The sequence below is a fragment of the Anolis sagrei genome, chromosome 5 (assembly GCF_037176765.1).
Source record: "Anolis sagrei isolate rAnoSag1 chromosome 5, rAnoSag1.mat, whole genome shotgun sequence".
NCBI lineage: Eukaryota > Metazoa > Chordata > Lepidosauria > Squamata > Dactyloidae > Anolis > Anolis sagrei.
The window spans coordinates 169,722,421-169,743,081 of NC_090025.1; the positions used below are offsets into that span (position 1 = coordinate 169,722,421).

The 20,661-nt window shown below is 40.5% G+C and overlaps 1 protein-coding gene across 2 annotated transcripts in view; it reads right to left on the reverse strand.

Moving 5' to 3' along the window:
• The window catches only part of TCP11L2 (t-complex 11 like 2), a 30,703-nt gene continuing 10,042 nt past the window's right edge, over window positions 1–20,661 (reverse strand). Inside the window, exons 3-12 of one of the 2 annotated variants that reach the window (XM_060776919.2) lie at window positions 13,370–13,429; window positions 11,569–11,726; window positions 10,919–11,054; window positions 8,295–8,415; window positions 7,286–7,506; window positions 5,572–5,708; window positions 5,140–5,330; window positions 3,898–4,079; window positions 3,570–3,742; window positions 1–2,636 (exon numbers count right to left, since the gene is read on the reverse strand). In XM_060776919.2, the coding sequence (XP_060632902.2) occupies window positions 2,392–2,636; window positions 3,570–3,742; window positions 3,898–4,079; window positions 5,140–5,330; window positions 5,572–5,708; window positions 7,286–7,506; window positions 8,295–8,415; window positions 10,919–11,054; window positions 11,569–11,707 (1,545 nt within the window). In that variant the 5' untranslated portion in view covers window positions 11,708–11,726; window positions 13,370–13,429 and the 3' untranslated portion in view covers window positions 1–2,391. The remainder of the gene's footprint in view (window positions 2,637–3,569; window positions 3,743–3,897; window positions 4,080–5,139; window positions 5,331–5,571; window positions 5,709–7,285; window positions 7,507–8,294; window positions 8,416–10,918; window positions 11,055–11,568; window positions 11,727–13,369; window positions 13,430–20,661) is intronic. The other variant, XM_060776920.2, reaches the window with a different exon arrangement.

Consider the following 20,661-nt stretch of genomic DNA (forward strand, 5'->3'; position numbering starts at 1 on the left):
TTTAAAAGTCAAACGGAATTTAATTAATACAGATATCAACACAAAAATAAGCCAGTTACATAACAATACCTTGCTTTCATTGAGCCCTGGTAGGGCTAGGGCGAAGGGAATGGAGTTAAACATATTTGGATAATTTCACCACGCAACATGCAAGAGGGACAAATTAATTGTACTGATTAATCTGAACATTGAAAAGATTATGAACATTAGAGGACATGTACAGATTGCTAAATGGACATACCATGCTATATAAAATGCCCTTTTCAAGTCATAGATAAAATCACAAAATTATTGCTTCCTCATAATATTCTTCCTGAAAGTTTTCCAAAACATACTGAATTCAGACTAAGTTGTTTGAAATTTATCACTGTTGAAATCAGTAGGACCCAACTATGACAACTTTGCTTGAATTCAACCAAAGCTAAGAAAAGTTACTTCTTTGGACCAAAATGCCAATAATTCCTTTGCCACCATGCCCAAAACACCTGTGAGATTCTGTGAGTAGTACTCTTTTTTTTAAAAAAAAAAGTTAAGGTGTCTATCCATCTCATAGCTTCTCAGGTAATAAGAAACTGTTGGAAAGTATTTTTTTACTGCACTTCATCTCCCTGCATTCATAGTGTTTTTTAAAAATCAAAGGAATACATACACACACACAACCCCACAACAAAATCATTACAGTTAAGTTTCTCATAGATATTTATAACATCACCCATCCATATCAAGAACCAAAACATTTTAGACAATTCATAGTTTCCTTTTAAATAAAATAACACAATAGCATTCCCCTGTTTGTGTCTGAGATGGTATTTGCTTCCATGTGCTCAAAATATTTGAAAGCAAGACAAGAACAGAACAATGAAAAGTAAGTTTGAAAGGCATCTCAAGAAGAATTGTGTATTTTTCAAGCAGTCATTTTAAAATTGAAGTTGCCCGGTGCTAGTATCTGTCATTAAACTAAATATTGAATATGTATTTGTCACAAAATGTTCTTCTGCTTAATCCTACAGGGAAATCTGAATTTACAGTACAAATGAAATTATTTTATTTTCTAACTGGAAGTGAGCATCAGTCTGAGAATAAACTTGTGAAACATAATAAAGTTTTTTTAAAATGAATCAACGTATTTATGCTTTTAAAAATCCAATTTCATATAAAAATTGCAATGCTTCTGATATTTAGTTTCTTTTTTAGTGTGTGTGATCAGAAGCATTATAGAGTTAAGTAAATTCCACCTTGTTCCCAATGTATAGTTTAAGATGAAATTTTATAAAAATACAATTCAGAGATATAAACTATCAGTAGGGATGATTTAGAGACATGTATTTGCATTTATAGAATTCAACATTTGAATCACAGTGACAGAATGCTATACACATCCTAAGAGCAAATGTTTGTTCATTATGATACAAAAGGAAGGACTGTATTATCCAATGTACTGAGCCCTTCTATTTTCAATAGTCTGAATATATATAAAGATGCTATAAATTTTGCCTATGTACAAATAATACTGCAGGCTCTCAAGAGATCTGCTACATTAAAATGATCCTCTGACTTTAGTCAAAAGTATGCAAGAAACATTTCTAATAAGGCAGAGTCATGGTAGATATTTAAATGTCACTAATTTAGAAACAGGCTCTCTCTATATATATATTCTCAATTCTTTGGGACAATCAGTTTATTTTTAACATATCTTTGTTGTGTGGGATTGAATTTCTATGGAAAATGGATAAAAGAATGCCAAAAGTAGAAAGTCTAGTAAACTTGAAAGTAAACTTCTATGCCCAATTGTCCATGTCATTTGCCAATTCATAAGCAAAAGAGAAGGAATAATATCACTATTTTATTAGCAAGCCACTTTGGGAGAAGAAGGTATGGGTTAGGCCCTAATGTTTTAATTCAAATTAAGTCTCATCTCCAGAAGGTTTGTTTGTCTGCAATAAAGGTGCTAGAGTAAAGTATATTCAACATTTGAAAGAGGCATTAGTGGCTAGTCAGCAAATATTTATCATTCATATATATATGAATGAAAGAGAAAAACAATTGCATTAATCTTGTGCAATATACATCCATCTTTATAAAGAGAATTCATCTCTTCAAATAAAAATGTTTGAGCTAAGCTAATTGTGAGTGCAAACTAAAGCAGACCCATGGAACCAATGAACTTCGTGTAATGGGTCTACTGTATCTAGATTTAGCCTTTTTAAAAATTTAGGATTCCAGGGGAATTTGTACTTCAATATAATTGTTATAGTCAAATCCATTTAGACATGTTATTTTATCTTTCTTATTAACAGTCATAGTAAGTTACACGTGTTTGGAAGGATACAAGTACAAATCAAGATATAAATACTGTGAAAAAACGAAGGAACGAAATAGATCCAAAATATTTCATTTAGTAGAAGGTGCAAGTTCTGTTTTGTTGACTTCATCATTGCCAAAAAGCAGTTTTCGAAGAATATTTGCATAGAATGGTCCATACACCTGTTTATTCAGGTTAACAATGTTGGCATATTGTGTACCAATGGTCTCCATTTCGGCCTGAACCACCACAAGGCCTCCTGGAATTGCAGGCATAGACTTTTGGAGGCATGGAGATGCAAGGAGGCTCCTCATGTATAAATGAATCCGTTTATCTGGAGACAGATATGCAAGATAAAAACACAAAATCACACAATTGGATTGTCATCTGCCATCATTCAGAAGAAACAGCATAGAAATAAGAATCTAGAAAACATCTTTATCACACGATACTGTCCAGAATTCACGAGTAATTATTCAAATTCTTCCTGAAGTTCTAAAGATCCCTTTTTCGAGTCTTAATGCAAATCCACAGAGTCCATGCTATTCACATGGAAGTGATCCATAATAAAGATGGCAAAAGAGCTACACCACCAGCACACTTCTTTCACTGCCACCCTCCATCGTATTGTATTGTAAGATTGGTGATTTGTTCGGTAACATACAATTCTCAACCAAAAAGTACTAATGATAGAATTCTCTATCAGATATTTCTAACAATATAGTTCAGCTGAGTACATTACAAAATTCTAAGTACAATGTATGTGTGTGCATATACCTTCAAGTCAGTTGTTGACATGTGGCAACCCCATAAATTTCATAGGCTTTTCTTAAGAAATATATACTCAGGTGTGGTTTTGTCATTTCCTTCCTCTAAAATGAAGTCTACAGTAGTTGGCATTCCTTAGCAGCCTCCCACTCAAGTACCTCAAAAAGTACAAATCCTCAGCTTTCGTAGAGGGAAGACACAGCAACAAAAGCAATATCAAGACTACTATAACTATTCCCTATTATTCCCATTTGTACTTCAGCAAACCGGTGCCTGTAGCAGTAGCAGGGGAATTCCATGGTGCAAGGCAAATTGTGTTGTGTTTGAAATCACCATTACATTTTAAGTATACATCTAGCATCAAGACCCGGCATGGGCAAACTTCGGCCCTCCAGGTGTTCGGGTTAGGAATTGTGGGAGTTGACATCCAAAACACCTGGAGGGCCAACATTTGCCCATGCCTGATCCAGACCCTTTAGAAGCAAGTTACACTGCTCACCAATTAAAGAGCTGATAGAATTGTCCTCATCAACAATGCTGCAGAGCTGACCCACTAAATTTGCTTGGACTTCCTTATTCAGTGGTGGAAAACTTCTCTCAGTCAGTGACTTGTTTATTTCACTACATGTCTGGATACCTATTGCATTAAGAGCTTCTTTTAAATTGAAATTCCTGCCAAAAAAGGAGAGAAGGAAATGGGAGTAGGTAGGAGAAAAATTAGCTCTATTAGAATAAATATCTTTCTCTCACAAACAATTAATGTTATTTTTGGTAGTTCTCAAGGCTTAAAACTGTATATAAGTTTCCTTTTCTTTTCAAAAACTTACTTCTTATTCAAACCATCAAGCAAGACAAATGCAATACTCTTTTGTTTCTCCACAAATGTAGGAATGCCTTCAATAACGGAAGCCAACATGTTGCTTGTAATGAGAGAGATACATGCTATAATCTTCAACTGATACAACTTCTCTGATAGCTCCTGAAGGCGGCCTTCATCTGTCATGAGCGTCTGGAACAAAAGTTTAGAAAAATGTTTACAAGTGCTATTTCTTTTCAAATTTGTTCACTGAGTCAGGGTGAAAACAGCCCCTTGAAGATTACTGCTGTCAGGAATAACAAAAGGTTTGTGCTATGAATTTCCATGTACATTTTTTCTCCCTGAATATTCAAAACAGTTAAGTGAGAAGCTCCTCCACCTCAACTTACTTGATACGCTAGTAGCTTCAATGGAATAATATGGAAGTCAAATAAAAATCCATGGTTTTGGCCCTCAAACCTGCCCTTGACTAATACATGAGTTTGGCTTACTCACAATTATATAGTAGTAGTAGTAGTAGTAGTAGTAGTAGTAGTAATAATAATAATAATGGAAAAGCTGACATGATATGAGGATTTAAAAATCAAACTGCAAAGACTCTGGCACAAACCAGTAAAGGTGGTCTACCAGCTGCAAAAAGCCACCTTACTGGGATCCACACGCATTATTCGCCAATACATCACACAGTCCTAGACACTTGGGAAGTGTCCGATGTGTGATCCAATTCAACAGCCAGCAGAGTGTCCGCTGTGGACTCATCTTGTTGTGATAATAATAATAATAATAATAATAATAATAATAATAATAATAATAATATAATCTTAATTTATATCCTGCCTCCATCTCTTCAAGGGGATTCAGGGCGGCTAACATAAGGCCAAGCCCAACAAATTACAATAAAGCCAAAGAATACAACAAAAAATTATAAGATAATACATCAAATAAAAATACAATAAAATAAATCAAAAGGATAATACAAAATAAACACAGAATGTAACATAAATACCAAGACATTGAACCAAGTGGGAAGGCCAAATAAACAAATAGGATTTTAAAACCCTGGGTGAGATGGATGAGTAGAGCAATGCATCTGGTGGGAATTTGGAGATTCAGGCTTTCTCCCTAATCCCAGTATGCCTCCCAGTAGGTTTCCATGGTTGAACTGGGATTTGAATCCCAGTTTCCTGGAATCCTATGCCAAACCACTACATTATGCTCACTCTTAAATAGAAAGCAAAATTTTGGTTTTTACCTCAGGAATTGCTTTTGCCTGGTAATCCCATTTTAATAATTTCAAGTAGCTGTTGGTTAGCACCGAAGTAGGGCTCAGATTTGGTTTAGAGGTCCCATTAGCACCAGGAGGGGAAGAGGTTTCACAGGAGACAGAAGATAATTCATCCTGAATAGATTCCCTTATCCATTCTGTGGTCAGGTCCAGGGCACCTGCAGTTCAAGACAAATGAAAACAGTAGTGTGCATTTCATCGGGGGGATGGTAATGTCCAGATATATTCACAAAACTGAACAAACAACCATCTAGCTTTTCCAATTTTTCCTGCTGTAGCTAGGAAAAGGAAAACACAAATCTACCCAATCCTGTAGCCCTTGTTTTAGCTAAAGGGCACAATAGCTCTTTCTACCACCAGGCCACTGGCTATATCCTCTTACAAAAACAAAGCACATACTTGGTGTTTCTTCAAGTATATCTTGGAACTTCGCTCTTTCGTAATCCACCAAGTTACGCTGAAGATGAGGTCTAAGACTCTGAATGGTGAAATTAACCATATCCATTGTCATGAGATCCAGAACATGGAATATTTGCCTGAAATAATGCAAGAATCAAGTTTTTATCAGTCATCAAGCATAATGGTAAACTTGCTTAGACACTGAGAGCAGTCTTTTCATGCAGAGTGCAGATACACATACTTATCTGAATGTCCCAGCACTGCAGTTCCTTAGGGCGAGCACTCCACCCAGTGAAAAATCGAGAGATAAACTGTGGAACTAGACTACTAATATTGGGAGCTAACACGGAGAATTGTGTTTACACTGCATGGGATTCTGTTCAGACACCCAATAATCTATTTAGGTAAACATGGAAGGAGGGGAGTAAGGTAGCTTGTGTGTGTGTGTGTGTCAGGAGCAACTTGAGAAACTGCAAGTCGCTTCTGGTGTGAGAGAATTGGGCATCTGCAAGGACGTTGCCCATGGGACACCTGGATGTTTTACCATCCTGTGGGAGACTTCTCTCATGTCCCCACATGAGAAGCTGGAGCTGACAGATGGGAGTTCACCCCGCTCCCCGGATTCAAACCACTGACCTTTCGGTCAGCAGTCCTGTCGGCATGAGGGTTTAACCCACTGCATCACTAGGGGCTCCAGTAAGGTAGCTGTGCATTCTTCTAGTCTCCACATGACAATCTGAAGGGAAGAGCACCATTCACTAATGGAGGCTTTTCACATCCCTGCAAAATCTGAACTATACAGAATGTTGCTCATAATGCAATTTCTGACAAAGGTGATGACAGAGGGGATGTGATATCCCCCCCCCCCCCCCGTATTGCCTATATATACACTATACATTCCCTCATTTATTCAAGAATTTACTTAATACCATTGTAAAGCTTTCTGAGCTGGCTCCTTATATCTTATGGTAATGTGCTTAGTGAAAAAACACTTGAACACACAGATGCTTTACCATTGTACTGGGAGCTAACTTTAAATTAGTATACATGTATTTATACTAAGATTTGCCTGATGTGTTGGAAGATTGTCTTGTGGAAAACACTTTTAGAAGCAGCTGTATGTGTGAAGAGGGAAAACAGCAAGGTTTACTATCAGAATAACGAGCAAAAAAGAAAGAGTGCAACAGCTTACTGTTCTAAAAGCTAAGGTTTTGTCTCTCCCCAAGTGTTGAAATACTCCCTGACCAAACTTGCACAAAATGACCTCAGAAGCACTTTATTTTATGGTTTCATGCAATTAAATCCTTCCTCATTCCCGGATCCTCCTCCCGATGTTTTACACTGTCCTATCTCCCAGTGTTTTAAAATTTTATCCTTGAATTTGGCCCTGCCCAGTGAAATCTTTTCTGTTTTAATGTTGATTTTATATTGTTGTGTCACTTATTATATTGGTTTTACATTTTATGTATTTTATTTTTGGATATGTTACGTTTTGTGTTATATTGTTGTGTACTGTACTGATGAGCGTGACCTCATGTAAGCCACATCGAGTCCTCCTGGGGGAGATGGAGTGGGGTATAAATAAAGTATTATTATTATTATTATTATTATTATTATTATTATTATTGAGTTTTATAAAAAAAACAAATGCATTTAGGCCCTTTGCCTTTTGGGTTGAGAAAAACACTATTTCAGAAAAGCAAAAAGCACCAACCTCAACAATGCGACAATATTCTCGGTGGCTTTTAACTGGTTCACATCATTATCCCTTACTGGGGCACACAGCTTCCCCATGGTGCTGATGATGTAGTTTGCAATGCCCTGGATGTCAACCGCATTGTGTTCAGCCTGCTGCCTTATGAGGTCTGCGTCTAGGACTTCACAGATTTGACTTCGCATCCTATTAGCCCCAGGATTCAGGAAAGAAAGAAGGATCTACAACATCAAAAAACACAAACCAACTCAGACCTACCAGATATAGTTGATGGTCCACCAGGATACTGCAAGTCTTATACAACTGACTGAAGAAAGGAGACACATGGAACTGCATGCTGGAAGAATTTCCCCCAAACATGGCTTCATATGATCTCAGGATGCACTTCAGAAATTTCCTCATTTGCATTGTCTCCCTACATTTGAACTCCATGTCAGTTGTGTCAAAATAACATTAAATCATGTCAGTGTAAAAAACTACAACACAAATAATTTTGAGGTGGTGTGTTCTTAGTAAGCTGGTGAATCTCTGCCTTGTTTTTATTCTTGCCATCAGAATCAGCTGTGGCTCTGCATGTGCTGGACCACTGCCAAATGCAGTAATGGGCTGGATGAAGGCCAATAATCTGAAGCTGAATCCCAGAAAGATGGAGGGTCTGCGGATTGGTAGTTATCAGGTTGATTAATTGTATAAATGACCTAGCCTGCACTTCCCCTGAGAGAGCAAGCATGTAGCTTGGATGTATTCCTGGATCTATTTTTGTCACTGAATCCCACTAGAATCTATGGTTCAGAGCACTTGGGGTCAGCTTTGACAACTCCATTAGCTATGACCTTTGCTGAACAGGGATAATTTAGCCACAGTTGTTCATGCCTCTGGTTCTTGCTGGCTTTTTGAGAGCATAGCAAAAACAACAAGAAAAACCCCACAACTTCTGCAAAGTCAGTGGCTGAATTTTAGGAGCTGTCATCCAAAAGGGTAATCTTTCCAACTAGGAACTACAGCATACCTCTTTGATTTCTTCAAACAGCTTAATGGCATGTTCATATTCAGGTGGATCTTCATTCAAATCTTCCTCCAGGCGATCCCAGAATGCTTGGTGTACAATTTGTTTTACTCTTCCAGGTAAGCTGAAGGTTAGGAGACGAGAAAGTACATTCAAGAAAAACACAAAGTGTTCACTTTCACTTTATCATTCAATCACTTTTCAGTCTCAAGCACGGTTGGTGAGAACGACAGAGGGGGCCTTCTCTGTGGCCACTCCCCGCCTCTGGAACTCCCTGCCTAAAGAACCCTCTCTCCTCTTCTTTAAAGACCTACCTGTGCAATCTAGCTTATGGAGAGAAGGAGAATTAGCATACTTTACACACATCCTCGCCTTGACATTGGATACCTACCTCAGCCTGCTGTTGTGATATATTATATTAGGCTTTTAATGTATTGTGTTTTACTGTAACCCATTGTGTTATATTATGTTTATTTAGTTTCCTTGGTAAAGTTTAGTTGTTTATAAGTTATATTTAGTTTATTTTATTTCATGTTTCATCTTGACTGTTTATTTGTTCTTGGCGTTGAATGTTTGCCATTTTTGTTATACTTTGAAACCACCTTAACTCCCTTCGGGGAGAGAGGGCAGAGTATAAATAAAGTATTATTATTGTTGTTGTAGGGAAGAATCTGCTTTTTATTAATTGCAAGGTCTATTGACTTGCTACAGCTCAGTGGTTCTCAACCTGTGGGTCCCAGGTATTTTGACCTTCAACTCCCAGAAATCTTAATATCTGGCAAACTGGTTGGGATTTCTGGAAGTTTTAGGCCAAAACACCTGGGGACCCACAGGTTGAGAACCATTGCTGTAGCTGATGCAAAAGATTCTTACCATGATAGTGTCCAAGATAATATAAGCTACTTTTTGTTGCTTCTGATAAAACAGAAATAATAATAATAATAATAATAATAATAATAATAATAATCTTTATTTCTATTCCGCCACCATCTCCCCGATGGGGACTCGGAGTGGCTTACATGGGGCCAAGCCCGGACAACATAATACAGCAATAAAATCAAAGCATATACAACAGATAACAACAACATTATCAAAATGACATAAAAAAATACAATAAAATAAAATAAACATTCTAATAAACGCAATCACAATGGTGATGACAATGGGCGGGCCACATATTCCGAATAAAAACAGTTAACAGAAATAATAATAATAATAATAATAATAATAATAATAATAATAATAATTTTTATTTCTACCCCGGCACCATCTCCCCGATGGGGACTCGGAGTGGCTTACATGGGGCCAAGCCCGGACAACATAATACAGCAATAAAATCAAAGCATATACAACAGATAACAACAACATTATCAAAATGACATAAAAAAATACAATAAAATAAAATAAACATTCCAATAAACGCAATCACAATGGTGATGACAATGGGCGGGCCACATATTCCGAATAAAAACAGTTAACAGAAATAATAATAATAATAATAATAATAATAATAATAATTTTTATTTCTACCCCGGCACCATCTCCCCGATGGGGACTTGGAGCGGCTTACATGGGGCCAAGCCCGGACAACGTAATACAGCAATAAAATCAAAGCATATACAACAGACAACAACAACATTATCAAAATGACATTAAAAAATAAAAATACAATAAAATAAAATAAACATTCCAATAAACACAATCACAATAGTGATGACAATGGGCGGGCCACATATTCCGAATAAAAACAGTTAACAAACTATGAAGAGATAAGATAGGAGCAGGACGTTTATATGGTAAATAATGAAATGGGTAAAATAATGAAATGGGTAAATAATGAAATGGGTAGAACGTTGCCCTCTGTGTTCGTTGTACTGTAGGTCCCATCATCTTTATTCAGCATTACTAATAAGATACTAGGAGCTGCAGTCCAACAATATGTGGACTACACCTGCCCCCCACTTGTGCATGTAGTTCCAGTTAAGCTAATTCTTCACCTAGCTGTGGCAGACAATTTGGAAACATATTTGTTGCTTCAGTTGTTAATGGAACTATAAATCTCATGGAGACCCTTTAGAATAGATGGTGATGGGTATGTTACATCCTGCATGGTTGATGGTAAGGGACTGGCCCAAAACATAAGTGGAAAAGTTCCCCAGCTCTTTTATGTCTACTTGTATTTGAAACAAATGTGCAATGTGTTGAAATGCAAGTTCTAATTCTCAGGTCGGCCTTTTGAGTAAAATTGATATTTCTATTTTTAATTCAGACTGTAGATTCCAATCCCATGGTAAAACTTGAAGTCATCTTTAAGCACCTGGAGGATTAGGGGTGGGTTTTTCTAGCTGCTGGACTGTTAGGGTAAATCTATTTTAAATTTGGGGGTTTGTATTTGCTCAAAACTCAGTTATTTATGTATCATTTCTACTACAGCCTCCTTCTTGGCAATGCAAGCCTGAAACTCACAACATATATTGGGCCTCAAAATACTCATCCCTGAATGCTACAGCCTTTGCAAAATCTCCAGAATGCAGACAAACTATTGGAGACTTGGCAAGATTTGAGGGTTTTTTTTTTTTACTTGTTAAAGCAGTGTTTGGCATTAGTTTGAAAACCCTGTAGGTTACCTGTTCTGAGGATGTTCTATGCGTTCCATGTGGAAGTTCTCATTAACAGCAATTTCATGAGCCAGGGTCAAATTTGACATGTTTCTGGCTGCTGCCATCATTTCGTCAAATGTAACCACTTTAGGAGGGCTTGTTGCTGGAATAAAGGAAAGAAATTCATGTGAACATGTCCAGAGAAGGATGGGCAGAAGAAAAGCTGTACTTTCACCCAAAATGGCGGATTACAAACATTTTGCTTCTGGAAACTTATTTTTCTTTGGCCTGCTATCCAAAAAACCTCTTCATGAGTAGAATTCAGTACAGCAAATTGGGAGACATATTTAACAATGCAGATAAAGTTCATGTAGAACCCTGACCAAACCTATCTGGTCTCTTTATTGCTCTTGATATTGTAATCTGAAGAAGTAACATTCCTAAATACTGCTTTTATCAACCTGATTTGGACCTCTTGTTGCTGCCCACCAACACTTGGCAGGGGAAGGAGCATAAGAAGCAACCCTTTTGCCCAAGCATCCCTCATCCTGGAGCCATCCATATTCTTATTGACAAACCATTTGCCCGTGTCCCAAAAGACAGTGTGAAAAACTGCAGCCCTCAATGATACAAATCACAGTCCTGTCATAAGCTTGCTGCACATGGTGCTGGCTTACATGCTGGGGAGCTTGGCTTGCTTGAGGAATCACTGGTGAAACTCTGCCTGGAGTATTCAGAGTCACTGGAAGAAGAAGCTGCACTTTCAGAGAATCTTGAGGAATCACATTCACTATTCTGCTCATTGTTGAGAGGCATTTTGACACAGCACACAAATCTGTATGAGGTAAAGGAAAGAAAAACCAGTTGAATCACTTCAGTCTGCTTGAGAATATAGGGCATCTTCATCAAAAGGACAGAACTTACCAAAATATTTAGTCAACATCAACTGCACTGCAAAATATGAATATTTCTTTGTCTAAAGACAGTTATTGGGGGGGGGGGGGGCAGACAGATAAAAAAGTGGTAGACAATTTCTTTTTAGTGTCAGGAGCGACTTAAAAAACCGCAAGTCGCTTCTGGTGTGAGAGAATTGGCTGTCTGCAAGAGATACCCAGATGTGTTACCATCCTGTGAGCAGCTTCTCTCATGTTGAAAGGAGATGTTGATAAGCTGGAATGTGTCCAGAGGAGGGCAACTAAAATGATCAAGGATTTGGAGAACAAGCCCTATGAGGAGCGGTTTGAAGTGCTAGGCATGTTTAGCTTGAAGAAGAGAAGGCTGAGAGGCGACATGATAGCCATGTATAAATATGTGAGAGAAAGTCATAGGGAGGAGGGAGCAAGCTTGTTTTCTGCTGTCCTGGAGACTAGGACGCGAAACAATGGCTTCAAACTACAAGAAAGGCAATTCCACCTGAACATTAGGGAGAACTTCCTGACTGTGAGAGCTGTTCAGCAGTGGAATTCTCTGCGCCAGAGTGTGGTGGAGGCTCCTTCTTTGGACGCTTTTAAGAAGAGGCTGGATGGCCATCTGTTGGGGGTGCTTTGAATGCAACTTTCCTGCTTCTTGGCAGGGGGTTGGACTGGATGGCCTATGAGGTTTCTTCCAACTTTATGATTCTATGTCCCTGCATGAGAAGCACGAGCTGACAGACGGGAGCTCATCCCAGTCCCCAGACACAAGCTGCTGACCAGCAGTCCTGCCAGCACGATGGTTTATCCCATTGCGCCACCAGAGGCTCCAGTAGACAATTATAGTAATAGAAAGGCTAGGAATACAAGTCAGACCAGAATGGTATGAGTAAATATGTGAAAGTAAATTGTGTGAATGTGTAATGTGATATTCTACTTATATAATCTATTTTTTTTAAAAAAAACACCAATTATTTTCTGTTTGAGCAAGAATCAGGTAATAATATGAAATAGAAGAACTTTATAGTTGTTGCACATTGTACAATGAAATTAAATGCCATCCTCATCACATTTTATATATACAAATTACAAAACAAGCACCCATCCTCCAACGTTCTAATCGCTATTGCACAACCCCTAATGCCACATCAGTGTGAAACCACAGAGTTCAATATAGTCACAACCTTGGGATAAAAGATATCTCTCAATCTATTTGTCTTTGTTTTTAATCATTCTATACAGTCTACCTGATGATAACAATTAAAAAAAAAAAGAATATCCAGGGTAAAATGGCCATACCATACCCAGACAAAGTGAATTAGACTTCTAGGAGGTCATAACAGAAACAAAGCCAACCCACTTCTGATCTAAGGGAAGGCATAGCTCTGGGCATCCCCATGTCTGGGGATGGTATGGGCAAGGGCTGAATCTCAAAGCACCACCCTGGCTCTTTGCTCCTAGAAAATCATAGAATCATAGAGTTGAAAGAGACTGGGCCATCCAGTCCAACCCCTTGCCAAGCAGCAGGAATATTGCTAGCCAAAACTAGCCAAAACCTTATACCTACCTAAGCAAGCAACTTGCAGGATAGAGCTATCACGAATATGCAGAGACAGGCAAGGTCCTCCTAAAAATCAAAGAAAAAGGTAACACTACACATTTACTGTATGTACTGTATGTAGTACTTTGAAAGATTCTGAAAACTACACATTATGGTGAGACCTTTATTAAGTCAACCAAATGGCACAAAATATGTAACACCTGCTTTTCAAACAACTAGTTTCTTCATTTAAGGCAAAGATGATAAAAATCATGTGGGAAAGGAAAAATATGACAGTGAGCATCATAAGACTGCATCTTGCTTGAGATGTTTGCTAAGGTGTTGATATGTTATTGAGGAAGGGTGGATGAAGATAGAGGCTACCTCCCCCATACCGTTGTCAAAGAGACTTGAAACAAAGGCTGTATCCAAGATTGTCCAAGATTGGCTTAGATAGTGACACTGTTGCTTTCTGGTGGTTTGATGGACACAATATTTAAAATATTGTGTATAAAATTATTTCTAGGTTATGTGTATATACTCAAGACTTTGAACTTGAGTGGGCTGAATGGGCCTGTTTGAAACTGACACTTGGCACCTTATGCATTGACAGCAGTACTCTCTCTGCGCATGCGCAGTCTCATCCGGAATCTTCAGTTGAATTTTAAAAGAAAAAGCGGTTGGCCCCGCGCACACTCCCCAAGATAGCATAAATAGCCCGCGGCAGGCCAACCGCCTCCAGATCTCTTCCGCCGCCAAAGCAGCCAGAAGGAGGAGGCATGACAAACTGCGGGGAGGATGGGCGGGGCCGTGCGAATTCACAGCACAACACTAGGGAAACTACGGTTACAGGTAAGCAACCTCTCATTTTCCCTACGTGTCTGTGCTGTGAATGCGCACTAATGGTATTAGACTAGCGAGCTACCCACCTTGGATGGCGGGAGTCATGCCACCGCAGAAAAAAGCACTGCTCGACCGAACGCCGCATCCTTCTTCGCCATCAAATCAAGCTTATAATGTGAAACAAAAGTCAGCGGCGTCGACCATGTGGCAGCTCGACAAATGGCGTCCAAGGGCACACCCTTCCAAAATGCTGCCGTAGTAGATACTGCTCTTGTGGAATGTCCTTTCACGGCAGATGGGATCTCACGTCCAGATTTCTGGTAAGCCAACTTGATTGCAGAAACTATCCATGAGGATAGACGCTGCGATGACACAGGAGAACCGCAAGAATCTTTCCTATACTTCACAAATAACTTAGGAGTTTTTCTTATGTCTTTAGTTCTACTAAGGTAGAACGCCAAAGCCCTGCGGACATCAAGCAAATGGAGACTACGCTCCAAAGGGGAGTCCGGGTTCTGGAAGAAGGATGGCAAAATAATCTCCTGTGACATATGAAAATGTGATGTTACCTTGGGAAGAAAGGCAATGTCTGTACGGAGCACTACCTTATCCCTGTGGAACCGGAGATATGGTTCATCTGATCTAAGTGCGCAAAGTTCGCTAACGCGCCGAGCCGACGTTATTGCCACCAGAAAGGAAGTTTTCCAGGAAAGATGAGAGATATCACACGTGGCCATAGGCTCGTAAGGCGCACTTTGAAGAGATGATAGCATGCCTAGGTACCAACCATATAACCAGAATAAGGTTAAGACTGCGGGAAATCCCAGGCGTCGTCTTTGACGATCCATCTGTTCCTGTCCCGCAACAGTTAGGCTCTTTTCAGCCTGAGCCTTCAGAACTAGTTGAGTGTTTTCTATTTAAGGATAGGCTTAGGCCGTTTGCACGGTCTTGGGCCGCAATAACGACCGATAGTTGGGTCCTCCAAATTGTTGAGTATGGTTATTCAATGGAATTTAAATCTCGGCCCCCGTTGGGACAGTTAAAAGTTACTCCCGAATCCCCAGCACTGCTGGAAGAGATTGAGAAGTTATTGAGTAAGGGCGCGATTTCGCGCGTTCACTCTTCAATGTTCAACAGGTGTTATTTTTCTCGTTATTTTTTAGTAACCAAGAAAGGTGGAGGTTTGCGTCCAATACTAGATTTAAGGGGAGTGAACATGTATATTGATTCGAGAAAGTTTCGTATGATTTCTCTCCCTATGATCCTTCCCTTTTTAAATAAAGATGATTGGTTCGCATCAATTGATTTAAAGGACGCATATTTTCACATTTCCATAGCTGAACACCACAGGAAATATCTTGCTTTCATGGTTGGAGAAAGGGCCTTTAATTTTAACGTCTTGCCATTCGGCCTTACTACGGCTCCTAGAGTCTTCACAAAATGCATGGCGGTGGTCGCTGCCCACCTCAGGACTAGGGGTATTACGGTGTATCCGTATATAGATGACTGGCTGTTAGTAGCGAGCTCATGTGACCGCCTACGTGTGCATGTTGACACAGTTCTCTCTCTTCTCCAGTCTATAGGTCTTGTGGTGAACAGGGAAAAGTCCCATCTAGTACCTGCCCGCAGAATTCAGTTTATTGGAGCCGTCTTGGATTCAACTTACCAGAAGGCATTTCTACCGGAGGAGCATTTCGAGTCACTCAAGTCCCTGGTTGTGCAAGTCCAATGTTCAGGGGAAGTGTCAGCAAAGACAATTCAAGTACTACTGGGGCATATGGCCTCCACAACAGCGGTCACGCCATATGCCCGCTTGCGTTTCAGAACCATCCAGAACTGGTTCCTGTCAGTGTTCCGTCCTGGCATAGACGACCCCCATGTGCGGTTTCGCGTGCCAGAGGAAGTGCGGACCTCCCTATTGTGGTGGACAGAACCTACCAATGTTACTGTAGGCCTGCCTTTTCAACCTCCCGAACCGTCAAAAGTTGTCACGACGGATTCGTCTTTAAGAGGGTGGGGAGCGCATTTCAATGGTCTCACTGCCCGAGGTCTTTGGACTCCAGAGGAGGCCAAGTTCCATATAAACGTACTGGAACTGCTCGCAGTGGAAAAGGCACTAAAATCTTTCGAGATGGAATTGTTGGGCGAGGTAGTGCAGGTGATAACGGACAACACAACGACAATGTTCTATATAAACAAGCAAGGGGGAACACGGTCCCAGACTCTGTCAAGACTGACAATGCGTATCTGGGACTGGTGCATAGCGAGAGAGATCCATCTGATGGCCGTTCACCTCCCAGGGGAGGAGAATGTTTTGGCGGACACGCTAAGCAGGACACCCATTTCGAGCCACGAGTGGTCTCTCAGTCAAGGGGAACTCAATATGATCTTCGGGATCTGGGGGGTCCCGAAAATAGACCTTTTTGCATCGAGGGAGAACGCGAAATGTTCCCTCTTCTGTGCACGCAGAAGAGCCAATCTAGCGCAGGGATGTCTGGGGGATGCATTCCTTCTCAAGTGGTCAGGAGATTTCCTTTACGCGTTTCCTCCGTTTCCCCTGTTGGCGAAGGTCCTTTCGAAATTAAGGAGGGACAGAGGGAACTGTATTCTGGTGACACCATGGTGGCCTCGTCAACCATGGTTCTCAGTTCTTCTCGGGATGTCCAACGGGAGGTACAGACGTCTGTCGAGCAGGACAGACCTCCTGACCTTACAGGACGGAAGGGTTTGCTACCCGGACGTTCACGTGCTGAGGCTCACTGCCTGGAGGATTGCCCCAGATCATTAGATCTTACCTTAGGTTTGTCTAGTCCAGTTAGGGCTATTTTAGATGCGGCACAAAAACCGTCTACTAAGCGTTCTTATGTTTATAAGTGGGCTCGTTACACAAAGTATATGTTGAGTAGGGGCTGCGACCCTGTTAGAGCTCCAGTTTCAGTAGTGTTAGACTTTTTGATTTCATTATCTGACTTAGGTTTGTCTATCTCATCATTAAAGTGTTACCTCGCAGCCATCTCATGGTACAGAAGGAAAGAAGGACTGCCCTCCCTTTTTGGGGAATATTTAGTTAAACTTTTCCTCAAAGGCTACGGGAATGTCAAACCAGCAGTTGCCCCTGTTATTCCCTCATGGAATTTGGAGATCGTGCTATCATCTCTTCAAAGTGCGCCTTACGAGCCTATGGCCACGTGTGATATCTCTCATCTTTCCTGGAAAACTTCCTTTCTGGTGGCAATAACGTCGGCTCGGCGCGTTAGCGAACTTTGCGCACTTAGATCAGATGAACCATATCTCCGGTTCCACAGGGATAAGGTAGTGCTCCGTACAGACATTGCCTTTCTTCCCAAGGTAACATCACATTTTCATATGTCACAGGAGATTATTTTGCCATCCTTCTTCCAGAACCCGGACTCCCCTTTGGAGCGTAGTCTCCATTTGCTTGATGTCCGCAGGGCTTTGGCGTTCTACCTTAGTAGAACTAAAGACATAAGAAAAACTCCTAAGTTATTTGTGAAGTATAGGAAAGATTCTTGCGGTTCTCCTGTGTCATCGCAGCGTCTATCCTCATGGATAGTTTCTGCAATCAAGTTGGCTTACCAGAAATCTGGACGTGAGATCCCATCTGCCGTGAAAGGACATTCCACAAGAGCAGTATCTACTACGGCAGCATTTTGGAAGGGTGTGCCCTTGGACGCCATTTGTTGAGCTGCCACATGGTCGACGCCGCTGACTTTTGTTTCACATTATAAGCTTGATTTGATGGCGAAGAAGGATGCGGCGTTCGGTCGAGCAGTGCTTTTTTCTGCGGTGGCATGACTCCCGCCATCCAAGGTGGGTAGCTCGCTAGTCTAATACCATTAGTGCGCATTCACAGCACAGACACGTAGGGAAAATGAGAGGTTGCTTACCTGTAACCGTAGTTTCCCTAGTGTTGTGCTGTGAATTCGCACGGCCCCGCCCATCCTCCCCGCAGTTTGTCATGCCTCCTCCTTCTGGCTGCTTTGGCGGCGGAAGAGATCTGGAGGCGGTTGGCCTGCCGCGGGCTATTTATGCTATCTTGGGGAGTGTGCGCGGGGCCAACCGCTTTTTCTTTTAAAATTCAACTGAAGATTCCGGATGAGACTGCGCATGCGCAGAGAGAGTACAAACAACAACACCCAGAAGGTGGAGAAGGGGGAACTCTGGTTCTGTACAAAAATAAATCTCTATTGACAAGGAAACAAAATACTTAGTAAACATATATTTTGGGTCTCCTTTGCCTCCATTATTATTTTTATATCCTTGTTTTATCTATTTTAGATAAAAATTGTATTATTTTGATTTTATGCTACATGTATTGATTTAAAATTGTATTATTTTGATTTTATGCTACAAGTGTTGACCAGGGCTGTTGTTATAATTTTATGTAACTTGTTTTATACTTTTGTACTCTGGAGTGCCTTGTAAGCCTATTGAGTCTCTCTGGGGATATACTGATGGGATATATAGATTATTATTTGAAACACAACAAGATTAGTACAGAGCAAACAAGATCACTATGCTGGTTGTTGTATTGGATCACATGGATACTTCCCAAGTGTCTAGGACTATGTGATGTATCGGCGGATAATGTTTGGATCCCAGTAAGGTGGCCTTTTGCTGCTGACAGATGTTAATTTTGTCAGCGCCAATTGTGTTTAAGTGCAGGCCAAGGTCTTTAAGCACTGCACCCAGTGTGCCGATCACCACTTTGACCACCTTGACTGGCTTGTGCCAGTTTATTATTATTATTAAGCTTAAATGAGTTTCATGTTTAGACTTGGGTCCCATTGGCAAACTATCTCATAACATATGCTTATTCCAAAACTATGAAATCCAAAACACTTCTGGTCTCAAGCATTTTGGATTAGAGATCCTGTATTGCATTTCTGTTTCTACTTTGTTTCACACCCCCTTAAGGGCAATAAGAAGTTCAACCTTATTCTACACTCAAATCAATTCTTTCAGAGGCGTACCATAAGCCAGAGACTTGGATCACATGAATGGCTACATCCTGGCTCCAAGAGCAATCAAGATGGATTGTTGGTAAGTCTAGATAAAACCTTTCCCAGGCATGCCTGCTCATGTTCCTTCTCCTATTTGGTGGTGATAATACTTCTAGTAATATCTTAGCAGAAGCTTTGTTTGCAACTACTGCAGATTTTCAACCAAGCAACCCTCCCTCATATTTAGATCTTGGAAAAGCTGTAGAATTGCATGGTCAATTATGTTGTTGCAACTTTGAAGTGCTCATCCTCATAGTCTTCATATTATACCTCTGTTAAAAAGAGTCAATACTACATTGTTAGCATATATTATATACCACCTTATCTGTCATGACGTCTACAAAATCAGTAATGGAACTTGTAGTGTGATGAGGCACTGATAATTAGATGAAGCTCTATTTTTTTTACATGCTCCCCAGTCCAATATGATCCTCATATCTACAGGTGATATGGTGATAAAGCCCTAAACGGTCCTGGCCCAATTTACCTGTCCAAATGCATCTCCCCCATCAACCATCGCGGAGATTCAGATTCTCCGGGGAGGCCCTGCTCTCCGTCCCGCCATTGTCACAGACACGATTGGTAGGGATGAGAGACAGGGCCTTCTCGGTGATTGCCCCCCCCCCCCCCCCCCCGGCTATGGAACTCCCTTCCTGGTGAGATCAGATCAGCCCCTCCTGTCCTTCAGAAGGATGGTAAAAACTTGGCTGTGGGCCCAAGCTTTCGGGACAGGGCAATAAAGCAGCAATAGGAAAGATTACCAGGCCCATTAGATTTGACGCTGATGACCAGGACAGTTTTAAATGGTGTATTTTAATATTGAGATAAATGTTTTTAATGTTTATGTACGCATATATTAATTCTTGTATGCACTGAATGTTTGCTGTATATATGCTGTGCTTGGCTCTGAGTCCCCATAGGGGTGAGAAGGGCGGAATATAAATGTTTTTAAAATAATAAATAACGTTCTCAGAATTACATTGGAAACAAGAAACAATGGATAATAGCAAACCTTATTGAAAATAATGACTCTTTTGGAATTTGCTAGGACCTCTCACATCACTCTAAGCTAACTTCCAGCAGAAGAATACCAGATATTCGAACTGGAGGACATAGAAAAACCTTAGAGAGGATGTGGGTAGGTGAAACTGAAGATACCAGTCCCATGGGTATGGGGCTTTACTGTATTAGAGGCATTGCAGACTGATCCCAGGTATCAGCTGCAAAGGTAGAGTGTAGTTACAACTCAGGGCAACCCTTGGCCAAACCTATCACAAAGTTGGATGGCCATCTGTCGAGGGTACTTTGAATGCGATTTTCCTGCTTCTTGGCAAGGGGTTGAACTGGATGGCCCACAAGGTCTCTTCCAACTCAAGGATTCTATGGTTCTAAGGTGTTCTTGGCAAGACTTATTTAGAGGGAATTGTCAATACGTTCCTCTGAAGACAGTTA